This window comes from Leucoraja erinacea, chromosome 26 (assembly GCF_028641065.1).
Source record: "Leucoraja erinacea ecotype New England chromosome 26, Leri_hhj_1, whole genome shotgun sequence".
NCBI lineage: Eukaryota > Metazoa > Chordata > Chondrichthyes > Rajiformes > Rajidae > Leucoraja > Leucoraja erinaceus.
Window position 1 is genome coordinate 22,636,916 of NC_073402.1, and position 19,266 is coordinate 22,656,181.

General features: G+C 40.3%; 1 protein-coding gene across 1 annotated transcript in view; it reads left to right on the forward strand.

Moving 5' to 3' along the window:
- The window catches only part of arid1ab (AT rich interactive domain 1Ab (SWI-like)), an 86,191-nt gene extending 71,730 nt beyond the window's left edge, over positions 1-14,461 (forward strand). The window contains exons 14-20 of the mRNA XM_055656404.1: positions 215-387; positions 2,147-2,279; positions 3,613-3,717; positions 4,268-4,361; positions 6,628-7,420; positions 8,974-9,104; positions 11,642-14,461. Coding sequence (XP_055512379.1) covers positions 215-387; positions 2,147-2,279; positions 3,613-3,717; positions 4,268-4,361; positions 6,628-7,420; positions 8,974-9,104; positions 11,642-13,339 — 3,127 coding nt within the window. The 3' untranslated portion in view covers positions 13,340-14,461. The remainder of the gene's footprint in view (positions 1-214; positions 388-2,146; positions 2,280-3,612; positions 3,718-4,267; positions 4,362-6,627; positions 7,421-8,973; positions 9,105-11,641) is intronic.
- The last annotated feature ends 4,805 nt before the right edge of the window (positions 14,462-19,266 follow it).

A 19,266-nucleotide genomic window follows, 5' to 3' on the forward strand; every position in this document is an offset into this window, starting at 1 on the left:
ATGCACTAGCGCTAAGTGTAGTTAGCATATTTGAATGATAGATAGCCCAATGGAATGGAAGGTGTGACCGTCCAGTTACTGGTTGCTTTTCCCACTATCCCATATTACTATCCAATATTAACTAAAGCCATCTGTTTGTCAGTTGCTGTTTGGAAAAACTTAACAAATTATAAAAGATCTGTGTTTATCTAATATGTGTTTTGTTAACATTCAGAAACAACTCTGTGAGTGTCCAGGATCCATTTGCAGACACCAGTGACCCGGCTTTCCAAAAGAGGACCGCTGTTCCTCAAAACCCAACCTACCCCCCCACCATGAATACCACAGACCTAATGGTTCGTATGCCATATGAACCGAACAAGGATCCATTTGGTGGGATGAGGAAAGGTAGGAGTAATGTTTTAAGATTAATTTCCTAAAATAGAAACATTTTATGAAATGACCAATGAACTTGGTTTACAGGTTGAATTTATTTTTGCCACTATCTCAGAGGTATTGATCTTGTAATGCCTGGTAAATCGTGTTCTTGCAGGTTGTCGTATTTTCATCTGTCATGCTCAAATTCATAGCTTAAAAATCAAGGTGTACAATCTATTTTGGTCTTGATGGAATTAGGAAACAAAGGAGAGGAAATAGAAGTCAACTTACAGTAGAGGCCCCAACAGTAGTTTTGTGTCAAACTAATTAGGATAGGAGAGGTCAATGTCGAAGTCCAAGTAATCACAAGAGACTTTAATTTGTTCTGGTGTTGGTTCTTACAAAATATAAATGCTAGTTTTCAGAAGAAATCCTACACTTTTCAGACCCATCATCAGCCTATTTCTAGCTCACAATTGTCTAGTCCTTGAAGTTGCAATGATCATCCTCTGCACAAAACTCCTGCGAATATGGAACTACCCCAGTAATATACTCCACTACTTGTTCTGCAACTGGTTCAACTACTGAAATTAAACATTATACTTGCTGTTTGACATTAACATCAGCTGTATGACAGGATATGTACATGGGTGAGGATGTGAGGTGAAATAGGTTTTTGGCAATGGGCATTAGCTCACCATTTGACACAGGCTAGGTCGGCATTGTCTCCTTGGAGGTTTTTTAAACAATTTTTGTTTAAACAATTTTAACAAATGTAAACAATTTTCCAAAGGATCAATGAAAGGGAAAATATAATATGATAAAATGGTTAATACTTCTGTTGCATGGCTCCAAGTTTGATCCTGACCTTGGGTGAATGCTCGGGAGTTTTTCCCATGACTGCGTGGAATTCTCTGATTATTATTTTTTCCCCACCTCCCATAATGATATCTTAACAGACTTATGTAAACTATCCTGTAAGTTAATATTGGTCCATGACTATAGTGATGCTTGTGGCTGCCACAAAATCCTGTCCTTGCACCAAGAGCATCCTGCGCTGCTTGGCATCACTACCATTGTCTAACTAGGATAAATCTAGGCAGGTTACACAAAAAAGCTGGAGAAACTCAGCGGGTGCAGCAGCATCTATGGAGCGAAGGAAATAGGCAACGTTTCGGGCCGAAACCCTTCTTCAGACCGTAGGCAGACCTAGCATCTCAAAACTGGGGATCCATGCAATGTTGTCTGTTCCTGCAGCAAATTTCAATCGTATCATAATCTGTAGTACATGGCATGCTCCTTCACTAGAACATTACTTTTAATTCGGCATATATCAACCCAAGTTTGAAAGTTAGCGTGTGTCAGGATCAGCATCAGGTGTAACTACAAAGAAAAGCTAACCTGATGAAGTTACTTTTTGAGATGCAGAAGAGAGCCATTCAGCCCATCAGGTGCAGGCCGGCTCCCAGCAGAACAGCTGCATTATCTGGATTTCAACAACTTCTCTCTCCCGTGACCATCATCTGTCCTTTTATTGCGTTACTATTTATCTATACCTGACGAACTCTAGTGCCACTATACTATTATTGCAGCTTAGAGCATTGTCCTAACTAGGTAAAATGACGTGCCATCAATAAATAAAACTAAGAAATCTTGCAGCCGATTGATCTAATAATACATTTTCACAATTTCAGTTCAGGAAGGTAGAGTTAAGACAGCAGCCATGATTGTTTTGACCTTCAGAGCCAGCTGATTCCCTCTTCTTTGTAATGTATCTTTCTGCCTATAGCTCCTGGACAAGATCCTTTCATGTCAACTGGACCCTCTCCCAATGCTGGAATGGGAGACCCTTACAATCGCCCTCCTGCAACAGGAATGGGGCCACGTCAGCAGTATGCATATGGATCTGGATTTGAAAGGAGGTAAATGTTTGGAGTAACAAACACTAACATACTCTGCTTGGAGTGTAGGATTCTGAGGGTTCATGAGGTTTATGAATAAAGTGAATACTCAGTCTTTTCCCCTCGGGGTAGAGGACTCTAAAACTAGAGGGGACAGTTTTAGTGAGAGGGGAAAGTTATAAGAGAGATCTCTGCAACTTTTTCCATTCAGGATAGTCCGTATCTGAAATGAGCTACCAAAGGAAACTATAAAAGTAGATACAATTATTACTTTTAAAAGACATTTAGACAGATGCAGATAGGATGGATTTCGACAGCTATGGGCCAAATGTAGAGAAATGAGACAACCTCAGCATGCCAACTTGATCGGCATGGACAAACAAGGTCGATCAAACGTATTGTTTCCGTGCTGTGGAGCTCTATGAATCTTGACTCCATAACTTCCTCTGGGGTTAACTGTTAATTGCTAAAGGTAACCAAAGTTACGCTTAATTTATGAAGTTGAACTAATTTATTATAAATACTTTGCCACGGCTAATAAAGGATTGCATCCAATATATTTTGATTAGGCCATTCTGTTAAATAAACTGTTCATAATTTTTATAAATCATTTTAGTGTCTATTCTGTTTCCTCGGTTCCTCGGTAAATCAACTGTAGTGTGTTTGCACTTTTTTTATTGCTGGATTTTTCCACTCCTGAAAATGTCCTCATTAATTTGCTCCGTGCCCACTTCAGTGCAAGCATGTTTTCACTCGCAAAGTTTTAGCATATGCATCCCACTCTTGCATGGCTCTTTGTCATGCCTATGAAAGGAATGCATCCAGAATGTTTTTAACTACCATATTGACCTATCCTGCTTTCGTTGAGAATCTGTAGACTTGCATTTTAAGGTCCCTTTTTCTCTGCACTACTTAATGTCCTCTTATTTATCGTATATTCCCAAGGCTTTTTGTACTTCCCAAATGTTTACCTCACATTGGGACTAAATTCCTTATCCTACTTTTCTGTCCAACAAATGGGACACTTTCTCACTTCCTGCAGCCTGAAGCTTTCTTCCTCTATAATTCACACAGCCAATATTTTATCTTGTATGCAATTTTCTCTACCATGTCTTCTTTTAAGTCTTAAATCACAAATGTATTACAGAAACCAAATGCTAAAGCACTGAGTAAGATGAATCTTGAATTGTCTCCTGCAGCAGACATTGGTTTTGCAAAATGTATCCCCAGAGTTTCATTATTCTTTAGGTTCCAATTCTTGTCAGTTGATGGTGGAATGTTGTATCTAGAATGTTTCTAACCTGCCCTCTCAACCACTTTAATCTTGTGCTTTCCTTCAACTTTATTTACTTAGGTCAGAACATGGAATGGGCCCAGAGGGGACAGTACAACCTAGTGTGGTGTCAGTCAATGCAGATTCCAGCATGTATTCTCCAAATCGTTACCAAGCTCAGCAGCGGTAAGTGTGGAATGCTTAAGTTGTTTCTTAAAAGTGGAATGTTTTTTGCAAATGCTACATTCAGAATGTCGTATCTTTTAATCAGAAATCTCTGCTGAAAGTTGTGTGGTAGATGATTTCCGTAAGTTAAGAAGAAGAGCCAGCAATTTTTAGATAGCATAATGTGTTATTTCTTTAATTCTGCTTTTTACCACTGAGGTGGTATTTTTGTCAAACTGTGAGCCATTGGTTAAGGACCAATTTACAATTCCTTATCAATCAGCTGTAGAAATGCATTAGGGCCAGGGTAGTGCCAAACAGAAACACAATCCTTTTAAGTCTGGAAATTTCTGCATGTAAAAGGATCAAAAATATTCATGGTGGACAGTCTTTTCCTAACTTGCAGTTCTCCCCCAGCAGGCCAATTATCACTAGATGGGTCTGCTCAATACTTCCTACCAAGAGTTAACATTTCAAGTAGAAAACTCGAGTGGGAGTTCTTTTGTCAGTGTTGTGGCTACAGCTACTAATTTTGATTTTACTCTTGCTTTTCCACAAACCATAAAACCAGGCATGATCCTTATGGAAGTCAGTACTCTGGACAGGGAGCTCCAGCTGGACAGTCTTATTCTAACCAGCAACCTGGAATGTTTCCGCAACAGCAAGTAAGTACCCTGGTCTTTTGGGCTGATTAAATTCAGCATGGAATTATGGCATAAAAAAACAGAAGGACATGTTAGTCTGGTCAGCCTCGACCAAATAGCTCCAGTTTTTAAATGTTGCCATTTGTTGAAGCAGTTGATAACAGTAGTATGCTGTAGTTGGTCATCTTCAGATGTACTTCGGTTCCAGTGCTCACATAACAGGTTTGTATGTCGCTTAATGGTTATTAGCAAAATAGAGCAGAGGAAATCTAATCTACATTAGTCGGGCTAATCCTCCCTGAATATCTCCCGATACACACACAGCCATCTGTACTGATGTAATCAGACTTTCAGAAAAACTCTTAGCCATTAGTTAACCCATTGTTGCTGAACTGAGCTGGAAGTGAAATGTATCTAATAAGTTTGATATATCTTTGCATCAGTTTATGTACTTTGGCATGCTCTACATCAGTGGAGCATAGATGAAATGAATGGAGATTATCCACTTTGAACATGAGAAAAACGAATAGGAATATTTTAAGGGTAGAAGAAAAGCACAGCTGCCAGAGTTACCACTTCATGGCGTCAGAGATCCAGTTCCATCCTGTCTGTGGAGTTTGCACGTTCTCCCTGTGACTGCAGATTTTCTCCCGGTGCTCTGGTTTTCTCCCACGTCCCAAAGACAAGGGGGGTTTGTAGGTTAAATGGCCTCTGTAGATTGACCCTAGTGTGTAGGGTGTGGATGAGAAAGTGGGATGATATAAAATTAGTGTGAACGGCTAATCGATGGTTGGTCTGGACTCAAAGGGACAACGGGCCTGTTTCCATTCTGCATCTCTAACCTAAATTCTAATAAACTAATTGTTATGGAGAAATTAGTAGATTTAGATGCTGAGTTTTACAAAGCATTAAATGCTAATTTTATTTATTATTATTATGTGTACTGAGGTGCAGTAAAATGCATTTTTTTGTTACGTACTATCCAGTCAACAAAAAGACTATACATGATTACCATCAGTGTGCAGAGACAGAAAGGGTATAGCAAGATACAGTCCAGTAAAGTCAGATTAAAGATAGTTTGAAGGTGTCCATTGAGATAGACGGGAAGTTAGGACCGCTCTCCGGTTGGTGATGGGATGGTTCAGTTGCCTGATACCAGCTGTGCACAGATAGGAAGAACAATGACCAACTGTTTATCTCAAAGGAATTTCTCAATGGAGAGGAAGTGACTTAAGTAGGGTAACTTAGCAAGGGTAGGGTAACTTAGCAAGGGTAGGGCAACTTAGCAAGTTAGCCAGCATCCCTGGAAAACATGGAAAGGTGACGCTTCGGGTCTGGACTCTTCAGTCTGAAGAAGAGTCCTGACCCGAAACGTCACTTATCTATGTTCTCCAGGGATTCTGCCTGACCTGCTGAATTTCTTGTTTTGTGAACCAGCATCTGCAGTTTTTTCTCCAAAGGAAAGGAAGTATTACTTCATACGTAGTGCCCAACAAAGTTTCTTGACTTTTGTTTTGGAAAGTTCAATTTAAGAATATATCAGCGAAGGAGGATTGATATATATATTTTTAGAAAGTTAACCAAAGCTCCAGGAATTAAGAAGACATGCTGTAAGATTGCAACTTGTATTTCCTTAAATTTGATGGATGATCTGATGCTATTAAAAATTATAAATGCAGGCCAGCCAAATCAGTGGTGGGGGAATATAGTGCACGGGATATAATTTTCACAAGTAAAGTTAGAACAAACATTTTTTACATAAGATGATGAAGTGTGAAAAGCTTTCCCTAAATAATTTGATGCTGTGGATTAGTTACACATTTCAAGACTGGACTATAAATTGGAGGGAAATAATTATGGTTGAGGGACCTTTCCCATTTTACAAATACAGGGTAGTAGAAAGTTTAATTGGGGCACAACTACTTGCAGTGCAGTTCAGCAATTGGCTGCAATCTGCCAATTTGCACAATAGATATTATTTATAGCTGAGGGAGTGAACTAATCGTTCAGGAGAGAAAATGAGGCCAAACCTCAAAACATAGCCAAACATTCCAACAATATAAACACTCGTTTCTTTAGAGCCTACTTTATTATGGGGGTTCGGGGATTAAATTCCTTAAGTACCTAAAGTTAATGAAGTGATTTTTCAGCAAGATTAAGTTACTAGATTAAATGATCTCTGCATTGCACAGTTGCCTATTTATAAGGTTCAGATTTTATGCTGCAAGAATCATTTTATTTGTAAGAAATGTAAGAAATCTGAACACTCTTGTATAATTTTTGTCAGAACTTCAAGCGACAAATGGATGGAACGTATGGGCCTCCGGCCAAGAGGCACGAGGGTGAAATATATGGAATGGCCTACACTGCCCAGCAATCGCAGCAAGATATGTATAACCAGTATAGCAATGCCTATCCAGGTACTGATCGCCGGCCAGTGCAGAATCAGTTTCCATTTCAGTATGGCAGAGAGAGAATGCAAGGTCCCCCTGGTGCAACCACTTCACAGCCAGTGCCCTCACAGATGATGGGAGGTCCATTGCAGTCACCACCAGAAGGACCACAAGGAACGGTGTGGCCGGGGCGAAATGACATGACGTACAACTATCCCAACCGACAAGGTCCTGGCACTCCACCACAAGCTCCAGCATATCACAGCATGAATCGTTCCGAGGAGATGATTGGACCTGATCAGAGAATGAACCATGAAGGCCAATGGGCTTCCCATGTTAACCAGCGTCAGCAATCTTTCACCCCTTCTGCACCTCTTCCACCAATTACAAGACCATCACAGTCCACCTACCAAACTCCTCCGTCAGTGCCAAATCATATTTCCCAAGTGTCCAGTCCAGCTCCCATGCAGAGACCACTGGAAAACCGCACTTCACCCAGCAAATCGCCATTTATCTATTCAGGAATGAAGATGCAAAAAGTTGGACCCCCCATGCCTGCATCTCATATTTCTGGGCCCTCTGCGCAGCCACCACTGATAAGACGAGACATCACGTTCCCTCCTGGTTCAGTTGAAGCATCTCAACCAGCCCTGAAATCTCGCCGGAGACTCACCACCAAGGACGTTGGTAAGTGATATTAAAATGGTAGTAGTCATTGCTCGGGTCAATTAGATTGGGAGCTCTTTCCTAATACTAAATTAAGTCCAAGTAAAATGGAACTTGTTCCCCCCCCCCCCCCCCCCGTGATTTTGGTATTTAGGTATTTTGGAATAAGATTTTAGTTAATTCATCAGACCTTTGATTTGATATGACACAGGTTAAATGCGCAGTTCAATATGTCCATTGTGTTCATTCCGGGTAAGCTTCTCAGTTTAAGCTTCTGTGTTTGCCGTTAACTGTGGTGGTTTATAACCATATAACAATTACAGCACGGAAACAGGCCATCTCGACCCTTCTAGTCCGTGCCGAACACATAATCTCCCCTAGTCCCATATACCTGCGCTCAGACCATAACCCTCCGTTCCCTTCCCATCCATATAACTATCCAATTTATTTTTAATTTGCTGTATCGTTAAATGTAGCCCAGTCAGCTTGCATTTGTGGCACATTTTACTTTCTTTGAAAGATGCACTGTTAATAGTCATATTTTCTGTACACTTAATAATGCTTTAAATTTGAAATGAGCGAGCAATAAACTAACTTTGTTATTTTAACACATGTTTAGAGTCTGATGTTGCTGTGACATTGATGTTACTCTATGACCTTTGGTACAAGTGACATCCTTTCTTGGATCTACCTCCATTGAGGAATTTCCTGTAGATCTGGACAACAGATTCTGATTAAGGTTATCTGGCTTAGTGCTGCTGCTGCAAGCCTGGCCCTATACCCTCCACAAAGCCAGATGTGAAGTTAGAGGAGTTCAGGACTACTAGAATTTATTTTGCTTCCATTAGCTCAACATTTCAAGAAAAATTAGTTGTGGAGCAAGTCTGGTGTAAGGATTCTGGGAAAAGAGCCAGCGCAGGTTTAGTGGGTCAAGTGGGTGCCTCCAATACCACATCCTGTCAGTTGACCAAACAAAATAGTATTAGTATCTCATTTGTTAAGATGTTTTAAGTTATTGAGTGAAGTGGTCTGCTGGGTGATTTGAGAAGTAGTTGGTTCATATTCAGATGGGATTTCGACCTTGTAGAAAATGGAAAAAAGGGGAGATACCATTTGTTCTGAGTTATGAGAATTCACAAGTTAATATGGAGATGGAATGATGCATTGTACAATGGAGATACAAAGTCAAGAAAAATAAAGCATCTGTGGGCTTGAAGAGAACAACACAAGAATGTTTTATCTTGAGTATCTTTGCCATAAGCATTGTGATGTTCAATGATAACGTAGTCACTTCCACACATTCGGGTGAAGGAACAATCCTATCCAGTAAACCATGCTGCGGAGAAACAGGGTCTGATTTTTCGGCAAAGTTTGGGATTGAAATCAGATGGATCAGGTGGTTCCTGCACATTTGAATTATAAATCTGTCTTTCGAGCAGTAATATTGGACCATAGTATTAAAATGTAGAAGGAGAGATATTGCAATAATGTGTAATGCATGTGTTGGACATGTGTTAATGTGGTGGGTCTTTCCCAGATTGTGGTTTCAGCATCATTCTTTGTTCCATTCCCAGGCACCCCAGAGGCTTGGCGGGTGATGATGTCCCTTAAATCTGGCCTCCTGGCTGAAAGTACATGGGCCTTGGACACCATTAATATTTTATTGTACGATGATAGCAGTGTAGCCACCTTCACGTTATCTCAGGTAAGTAAACTACATGAGACCAAAAATAAACCTTAAATATGGGGAAAATCAGGTTGCTAAGCATAGAGTTTGAGATCGAAATCCGAGAAATGAGTTTAATTTTGACACGGCAGGTTAAAATGTAGTGTCATTGCCTGGTTAACTATCCAGATAGAATAAACTTATTCCAGTGGTGACTCCAGGCATTGGTTGATTTTGGATGGACTCGAAGCCCAGACAAAATGCAATATTATAACTGAATAAAGCATTTACAAGTTTTGGTGTCTTCCAAGTGCTCTGGCTACTATGCATACTTTCTTTGTTGCCCTTCTGATATTTTTGGAAGCCCGGCCATCTGAAACATTAGCAAGAAATTTGGCACTGCAACCGGATGTGGTATTTAAGCCAATGTTAAAACGCATTGAATCCCTTGGTGCAATGATTCCTTCTCTGAATTGTATTTGAGCCACATCACCCTGAGTTACCATGCGGTGCCTTTATTAATTAACAATATTCTTTAAAATCTCGATCTTGTCCTGATAGTGCATGAATGGGGAGCATGCATTAGAGTACTCGAGTACCAGGCCAGACTTGCTAGGGGAGAGGTGGAAGGAGGCTTGTGGAGTACTTTGAAAAGCAGGGCTGGTTACTACTCCTTGCCTTTTCTGTACTTTCTAATGGAAAGGAATCTGTTTTGTTCCTCTCCACAACTCATTCTTTGAATGTTGCAGTCTGGGTGTGTCATATTATTTATAGATTTTAACACACTGATATCAGTCTTGCACGCTATGGTTCAGTATATTAAATTATTGTTTCATCAAACTGTTTTATCACAAAAGAGGGGTTGTTGAGAAAGGTGATGTTAGGTGGCACATTATCCCTTTGCCCTGCTGGTTAGACCATTAGGAACCTCATTTGGGACTCCCCCAGCCTTGGACGGCTGTCCATAACTGCATCTGATTCATAATTTCATTTGGGTTGCAAGACAACTGGTGCAAAATGTTTCTTTCAACAGATTTGATGTTTAAAGTTTGGGCAGATCAGAATGAGCTTCATTGAGAATGATGCATAATAGCTGTGCCCACTGGTACGATTTGCTGGTTAAATGGCGGCATTGTTCCATTCAAGGGATTAATTGATATCTGATCTTAATGGGGAAAATAATTTTGTAGGAGTTGGTTATCAATGGCAAGTCCATGCCTCGAGTCAGTTTGCAAATTGTTACCCTCCCAGGTGGGAAGTGTAAAGTGCAATTAATCCGGTCAGTCAGGTCAACCAGAAACTATTTACAAAACACATGGCCCAATCAATCCATGTCTGTGTTGATGACCTTGTGATGATGCTACATGGAGATATTGTATCTAGTTTTAGGTGAGACGATATTTCTAATAAAAATATAAAGGGTAATTCACTTTCTAAACAATGCAAAATCAAAGGTAGTTGTGCTTAACCTTTATAAATTACAAGTTAACCCCTCAGCTATTGTGTCCAATTCTGAAATTGTGTGATGAAAGAAGATAGTTTGCAAAGAAACTGGGGAACAAAGATTGTTCTCAAATCAGAAAAGGTTAATGGGAGATTTGATGGACATCCTCAAAGCCACAAAGGTTTTTGACAAAGTAAATTGGAATCAGTTGTTTCCATTGTAAAAATGGTTGCTTATTAGAGTACATCAAAAATAATTGGCAAAAGAATCAAAAAAGGAATTGAACTATTTATGCAGCATGTTGTGGTCTAGAATATATGGCCTTAAGATATTGAACCAAATTCAATGCTAACCTTTTAAAATGGAATTGCTTGTATACTTGAAAGAGCAAAATTTGAAGGAGACAAAGCAAACAAATGGGACTAATTGGATCGCTCTTTCAAAGAACCCATGAGCTAAATGGTGTCCTGTGCTGTATGATTCTATGAACACACACGGCAGGGTTTACATGAATAATGGCCTCTTAATTAGCATTGCTTGTGAATCTGCAGGCGAGCGAAAGCCTGTGCATTCAGGAAGGGAGGCGAAGTTGAAAATAATATAGTAAAACTTCCTAAAGTAATTAATGGGTAGTGGTGATTAGATTTATTGAGTTTCAATTTATGCAGTCGAGCTCGAAGTGTCACTGCAGGATTGTTGCAACTCTAATCTCTTGAGCCTAAGCACAGTGCGCATGCTTTATCTGTTGCCAGTATCAAGAGCAAGCATATTGTGACACTTGACTGAGAGTTTTCTTTATTCCTTTGGAGGATGTGTATCTGCTGCTTGACTAAACTTGAGTAATGTGCTGCCATCTTGAACTCCTGTCATCCTGGAGTGGAAGGCTGTACATTGGTTCTTGATTAGGGAGTTGCAGTATTTAAACTACTACATCAAAGTACAGTGATAGTGGGTGAAGTATGGCATGTGAGGAATCAGCACACCACAGATCACAATCTTCCTGCTACCCTTGAGGTTTATCCCAGGATTGAAACGGGCACCAAGGTGACATTGCGCTGAAGTCTGCTCTCCTTCACTGCTTCATGATGTTGGTCTGTGCTTGTCACCTCACTTGTGTTTTATTTTTTCCTAGTTACCCGGATTCTTGGAGCTTCTGGTGGAATATTTCCGGAAATGCTTGATTGAAATATTTGGAATCCTGAAGGAGTATGAGATTGGACATCCCGGCCAAAAGACACTCCTGGATCCAAATCTGTTTGGGAAAGTAAAGGAACCATCAGAGCTTGAGACGGAGGGAGGCAGGGAATACATCAGTGAAGAGGAAATGGCAGCTAATCTAACTCAAGATGCAACTGCAATTGAGAATGCAGAAAAGAATCCCAAGCATGTCAGCAAGTTTGACAGACTTCCTGTGAAAATGGTTATAAAGGATGATCTATTTGTGGTAGATAATTCAGATAAATTGGGCAGGGTACAGGAGTTTGACAGTGGTTTGCTACACTGGCAGATTGGGGGAGGCGACACTACGGAACACATCCAAACACACTTTGAGAGTAAGACACAGGTACCCCTCCGGAAACGAACCATGACCCATAAAGGATCCACAAAAAGGCACGCAGCTGAAAGCAAAAAAGGGACCGAAGGAATCGCTGAGGCAACAGTGAGTGGTGAGGAGTCCGAGAAAAGCATAACTGCGACCATAGATGATGTTCTGTCAGCGAGGCCTGGCTCCTTAAACAAGGAAGCAGTTAACGGGTCATTAGCGGGAAACACAGATAACAACAAGTTTCCTTTTGCTATTCATCAGGCACAAAGTCATAAAAATATCAAAATTCTGGAGGATGAGCCGTGCAGCCGGGATGAGGTGCCGTTATGTATGATGGCCGACTGGCAGGACTCTTTAGCGAAGCGGTGTATTTGTATATCAAACATTATCCGCAGCTTGTCGTTTGTGCCTGGGAATGACGCAGAGTTGTCAAAGCACCCTGGCTTGCTGCTTATCTTGGGCAAGCTTGTATTGCAGCATCACGAGCACCCAGAGCGGAAACAAACGCCGTTAACATACGAGAAGGAGGATGAGGAGGATGAAGGTGTAAGCTGCGATCGTGATGAATGGTGGTGGGACTGTTTAGAAGTATTACGGGAAAACACTCTTGTCACAATGGCCAATATTTCTGGGCAGTTGGACCTGTCTCTGTATCCAGAGAGTATCTGCCTGCCACTTCTGGATGGATTGTTGCACTGGGCTGTGTGTCCTGCAGCGGAGGCCCAAGACCCCTTCCCAACGCTAGGCCCCAATTCAATGCTCTCTCCCCAGAGACTCGTCCTGGAGAGCTTGTGTAAACTTAGTATCCAGGACAATAATGTGGACCTTATCCTGGCAACGCCTCCCTTTAGCCGCTTGGAGAAACTTTATGGGATACTGGTCCGGCTCATTGGGGAACGCAAAAGCCAGGTGTGCCGTGAAATGTGTATGGTACTGTTGGCAAATCTGGCGCAAGGAGACAGCTTGGCTGCCAGAGCAATTGCCGTTCGTAAGGGAAGCATCAGTAACCTACTGGGCTTTTTGGAGGATAGTCTTGCAGCCACTCAACTCCAGCAGAGTCAGCCCAGCCTGATGCACTTGCAAACTGCACCTATTGAGCCAACCAGTATGGACATGATGCGGCGGGCAGCCAAGGCCCTGCTAGCAATGGCAAAAGTAGAAGAAAACCACTCTGAGTTCACGTTGCATGAGGCACGACTGCTAGATATCTCTGTATCGCCTCTCCTGAACTCACTGGTTACAAATGTAATTTGTGATGTACTCTTCATGATCGGCCAGTCATGACAGCTGTGGGAACCTTACTGTGTGTGTGCGTGATTGGAGATCTTTGAATCGACTGTTTCTGTCTTTATTTATGCAAAAACCACCTCTGTTCCCAAAACTTGCCCCACCTATTCTTAATAATGGAAGGATATCGTAGTCATTTTGATCAAGTACCAGAGGGGGGAAAAAAAAGATGAATGTTTGCTGCCTGTGTATAAGTCAGAAATTTTTTAACCAAAGTTGCTGTCTCATTTGCAGCGAGTTTGGGAGAATGCCTCATCCTCGGGCATCCCTCCCTGGAGGGCCCTGCTTCAAAATTTTTATGGTAAATTTTGGAAGCTAAATGACTTGGGAAATCTTTGGTTCAGTGCTGTGCTCTTGGATTGTAATTCAACCACTGGAAGGTGGCTCATGAGAAGCTCTGTGTACATTATGCAGGAGACAGCCTACACATTAAACCCTGAACATATGTAACCTTTGACCAGCTGTAAACAATATTTCACATTGAACAATGCTGGTTTGGCAGCGAACTGTAGTTTTAAAACATTTTTTAGTTTACAGTAAACGTGAAAAAAAGGCTTTTCCCCTTCTCAAAGTATCGTGTGTATCTACACCACCTCCCCTTGATTGTATGGACTTTTCCTCTTTCACTTCCTGACTGATTTTAAACTGCAGCTACAGCCCCTGAGCTGTGATTGTATATAGAAGTTGTACAATGCACATACCCTCAAAGTTGGTTGTTTTTTTCCTTCTCTCGTAGAATGAGGTTTACAATTTTCATGACATGGTCAAGCAAAAAGTGATAGCTTTTATTTCCATCGGCCATATCCTGCGAGGGTAATGTACAAGTTTCTGTATGTATAAAGTTGTGCTCTAGTTCAAGGAGAGCAACAGATCACGTTTTTCCTTTATAATCAAGGTGTGGAAAAAGTTTAGGTTCAGTTGAAGCTCACAAAAAATAATGAAGAAACACAATTTGAGATTTTTCAGTGCTATGAAATCTGCATATTTGTATTTCAGACAATGTAGCTAAAACTTGATGTAAATTCCTCCTTTTTCCTTTGGCTTAATGAATATCATTTATTCAGTATGAAATCTTTATACTATATGTTCCACGTGTTAAGAATAAATGTACATTAAATCTTGGTAAGAGCTGTGGAGGTTTTCGTTTAATTCCACAGGTCTGAAGGGATGCCTCTTTCGATGGCCATGACAAGTGCACGTGGGATAAAGGTTGAAGAGACGGTCATTTGGATCACTGGACTGCATTGTCAACTGGGCCCAGCCTGCACCTTTGCTTGCACGCCAGCATCACTAGCTTATAGAAAGAACAGATATTAAGTGCCTACTCCTTCATACTAATGCAGTATATTCTGGAGAGTTAAAACTCAAGTAGACGAAGCTGTCATATATAGATTGACCACTTGAAGAAATGCTAATCTTGGTAAAAGAGCTCCAATAAGTACATTGGATTTTCAATAACTGCGTTGGTTTTGGACTCTGCAAATCATTTGAGGAGAATGCTCCTCCCTTCTGAACATCTAGCGAATGTGATTAAATAAATAAATAGCAGAGAATCAGTAAATGGATCAGATGCCAAAGTAAATAGTAACGAATCATATACATGAGCCAGGCTGTAGGTGCTCAGGTAATTTGTGAGCATGGTATTTAACAGATTGATTTGAGGGCCTAGAAACTACCCCAGTAGAAGTCCTGGGGATTGATTACAAAGTCACTGCAATTGTAGGACTTGAAGGCTCTTAAACTTTACACGGGAATGTTACTTTCATCCAACATTAAATGTGCAACATCTTAAATTACAAGAATGTAAACAGCACATTTATACATGTTCAAGGAATTGTTGCACTGAAGCCTTTTGTCAGTAATATAAACTGCGGTAATTGGTTGGGTGCTTCAATTTTCTGTTCCCAACAATGCTACTACATACAATTAAATTACTACTTTTTCTTTGCCACTATGCAAACATTAGCAAACAATTTATTGTCCTGTGTAGGTGTTGACTTCTACCTGCACCTGATGTCTGTGACTAGATGTTACTAAAATAAGAGGCAGTCTGACTGATCGCCCCTCCCATCTATGGCTTATTGGGGCCTGTTTCCTTCCACCTTGGAAGGAAACGACTAGGACTGAAGGAAGTGCTGGATATCTGCAGTTGACTACGAATAGAACAGTCTGGTCTTGAGGAGTAGAAAGGCAAAGGAACAAAATCAAGAGTAACAATTTATGATTTTTATGATTTTTAAATCAAAATTTTGTAGGAGCAGCCAGCATGCTTTAACTGCAATATTCCTGTTTTCATGGGCATGAAGTCTGCTCTTGGTGGAACTTTTAGTAGACTCTGTTCTCAGCAGTTCCTGGTAGTATTGACTGTCCCATTGTGGTCAGCTGCTCTCATCGGTCCCTATACAAGGCAACACCTCTCTGTGTATATAAAATTACATTGAATACAGAGCATGGAGATGAGTAACTCAGCCTAAGCTTGTGTTGGAGAGAACTGCAGATGCTGGTTTAAATCAAAGGTAGACCCAAAACCCTGGTGTAACTCGGCGGGACCAGCAGCATCGCTGGAGAGAAGGAATCGGTGACGTTTCGGGTCGAGACCCTTGCTTGGCTATATACTCCACACATGTCTCTTCCTATTTCATTTCTTTTCTCTGCTTGAGCAGACATTGCTATTTATCCTGGAATAAACTGTGGCTGTGTGCAGTGTGGAGCCCGAATCATCAGTATTGTAAAATTGTGTGACAATTTTGGCTGGTTTAATGTGGGAGGCTGCTGCTATTGTGGAAGTAGCAGGAGAAAGTATGTTAACTCTCCTGCTATGTATTTCCTAATGTTTCTACTTTGTGTCCTTTACTATACCACCAGAGAGGTGATATTTGATATTATATTGAATTTCACTAATCAAAATATCCCTAGTTTAAACCTCAATTTCTGCCCCTATTCTAACTATAGAGACTGGTACCAAATTAAATGACTGAACCTGTGATCCAGTGATGGCAACCGATGATCTGGATATGTTGGTTCAAATGTCATCAATTGGATTTAAAGTATTTGCTAACAAAGCAAAAGCTGGCAACTGGGATTAGCTGTTTTGACTAGTAAGGATGCGACAAGTTGAATTACTTCCTTAATAATTTTCATCTAAGAATTAACTGAAAATATTGGGTCCCTAAGAATCGTTTTAATATATTGCCAAGACTTGGGTAAAGCAGCTAACATTTCCAATTACAGGTATATGTTTGTGAGGGCAACATATTTGCTTCATTTGGATGCAGAGATATCACTTTTGTCCTTTGCTGATACTGAAATTAAGGTCAATTGAAGACCTAAAAAAGATTGAACATGCAGAAAGAATAGCAATAAAGTTCAGTCTGAAGAAGGGTCTCAACCTGCAACATTCACATATTCCTTTTCTCCCGAGATGCTGCCTGACCTGTTGAGTTACTCCAGCATTTTGTGTCTATTTTCAGTGTAAACCAGCATCTGCAGTTCCTTCTGAATTAAAGCAGGAACGGGGTACTGATTTTGGATGATTAGCCATGATCATATTGAATGATGTTGCTGGCTCGAAGGGCCGAATGGCCTACTCCTGCACCTATTTTCTATGTTTCTATCTCCCGGCTGCTATTCATTTTAACCCCCCTTCCCATTCCCATCATGGCCTTTATATTCTGGGCCGCCTCCATTGTTAGAGTGGCCACATGCAAACTGATGGAACACCACCTTATATACCACTTACAATGCTTACAACCCGTTGGAATGAACAATGAATTCTGCAATTTTAACTTAATTTTTCTGTTTTTATCTCTTGTTTCCAGTATCTGCTGTTTAAAATGATCCATTCTTTACAGTTTGAGTAAAATAGAGATGTGATCACTAGTGGAAAAAAAAATTCAATAGATTGCCAGCCAGTAAAATTGAATAAATTAGCAGGGAAATTGCAAAAGTGCTAAAATAACAAAAATGGGGATCTTCAACTGTGGAAATAGAAACTGGGATAGTGATATTAGCGCAATGTATGAGGGCATTGTGCTTGGGAGAATTTTATTGAGCTGCGTGTTTCTATCAGTGATAGGCAGCATTGTGTAGGAAGGAACTGCAGATGAACAGACACAAAGTCTTAAGTCTGCAACTTTATGGGTCAGGCAGCATCTCCAGAGAAAAGGAATAGGTGACATTTTGTGTCAAAACCCTATGGAGATTTGTAGATAGGAAAGACCAGAACAAAACATGGAGGGCAACAGATGGCCAAGGAAATGTGGAGCCCATAATCCCACATTGTTAGCTGGGGAAGGAGTGATAATGATGGGATGCAGAATGTAGGACGATGGGGTGGGGATGAGGAGAGGGGGAAGGATATATCATTCATTCCAATATATTTAAAAAAATTAGTCAATGGAGAAGGGTCATTTTCAATTGGATGAGAACATATATGATGAGTAAATAAGAATCAAATCTTGGCAGGTAAAACTAATTAAAAAGGGTAGAGATGATTCAGATGCTATCTAGGTACATACTCATGAGGGAGATGGTTGGGGAAATTAAAACTAACACTACTTAAGATGATCAAAATGATAATTAAATACGTTTAAAGAAAAACAATTAGCAGATGCAAGTTGTTAATACAAGGGAGAGCCAGGCCAATTCGATGAGGTTCAGCAGTGAAATCTTTTATTTAAAAATGTGGATGAGGCGGGCGAGGGCACGAGAAGAGTGGTCACAAAATGGAATTTTAAAATATTCATTAGACGTGAATAGGAAGACCTGTCAGAGGAGAGGTGGTGTCACCTATTCCTTTTCGCTGGAAATGCTGCCTGACCGAAAGGTCTGAATGACAAATAAAGGATCTAAGTCTAAGTAAGTCATTGAGGGACTAAACAGAAAATCTTGCAGAGGCAGAAGATCTGGCGAAGGTACTAAATGATTTACATTAGCTTTTTTGCAAGGAAGTAGTTGAGATTCTGGATGGGTTTAAGCTAGATGAAATGAAAGGCTAGTTGCATTTGAAAATGGTTACAGCACCTGGTCCATGTGGAATGCTTCTCAGGTTAATGAGGAAAGCTATAGAGGAAATAACTTTCCAAGTACTTAGAGATTTGAGAGGTGTCTGAGGACTGAAAAGATGCAAATATACACCCATATTCCAAAAGATCCATATAGGGATAAACACTGCAAATATTGGCCATTTAGTTTAACTTCCAAGGTGGCGAATGTTCTAAAACAGGACAGAAATGTAGTTACTCGTCTAAGTATAATTAGAGAACATGGATTTGTTAAATGCAAATTATATCTTGACTAACTTACTAGTTTTTTTTTACACCAAGGTAATAGAAGTGTCGCTGCAGTGGACTTTCAAAATATTTGATGTTTCATGTCACATCATGTAGAGCTATTCCATAAAAGGGATTATAGCAGCATGGATACGAAGTGGCTAAGGACCAAGAAAACAAGAGAGATTGCTTTTTTTGGACTGGAGGCAAGTGCACAGATAAGGATTGGTAGTAGAACTATAAATTAGTGCACCATTCTAAAAGGGGTTCACTTTTTTACTTTTTCATGTTCCCTTGTGTGCATAATTTGTTGAATATGGCAGAACATGTTGAAAATGCAGTGTTAAAGAAAATGTACATGGGATCCTGAGCTTAAAAATTATGGAATACAAGAGCAAGGAAGTAATCAAAATTAAAAAAAACCCCACTGGTTTGGATACAACAGGAATATTGGACACTTTAAAAATCTAAAAGTTTTAAGTAGATACTGGCTGAGATGTATGAATCTTACTAGATATGGTGCCGGATGGCTGATGGGTGGCTAATATGCCTCTAAAAAGAGTTGCAAAGAAAAACCTAGGAATTATCGACCAGTGAGCCTAACATTTGTGGTAGGAAAGTTATTGGAAAGGATTCTGAGGGATAGGAATTACA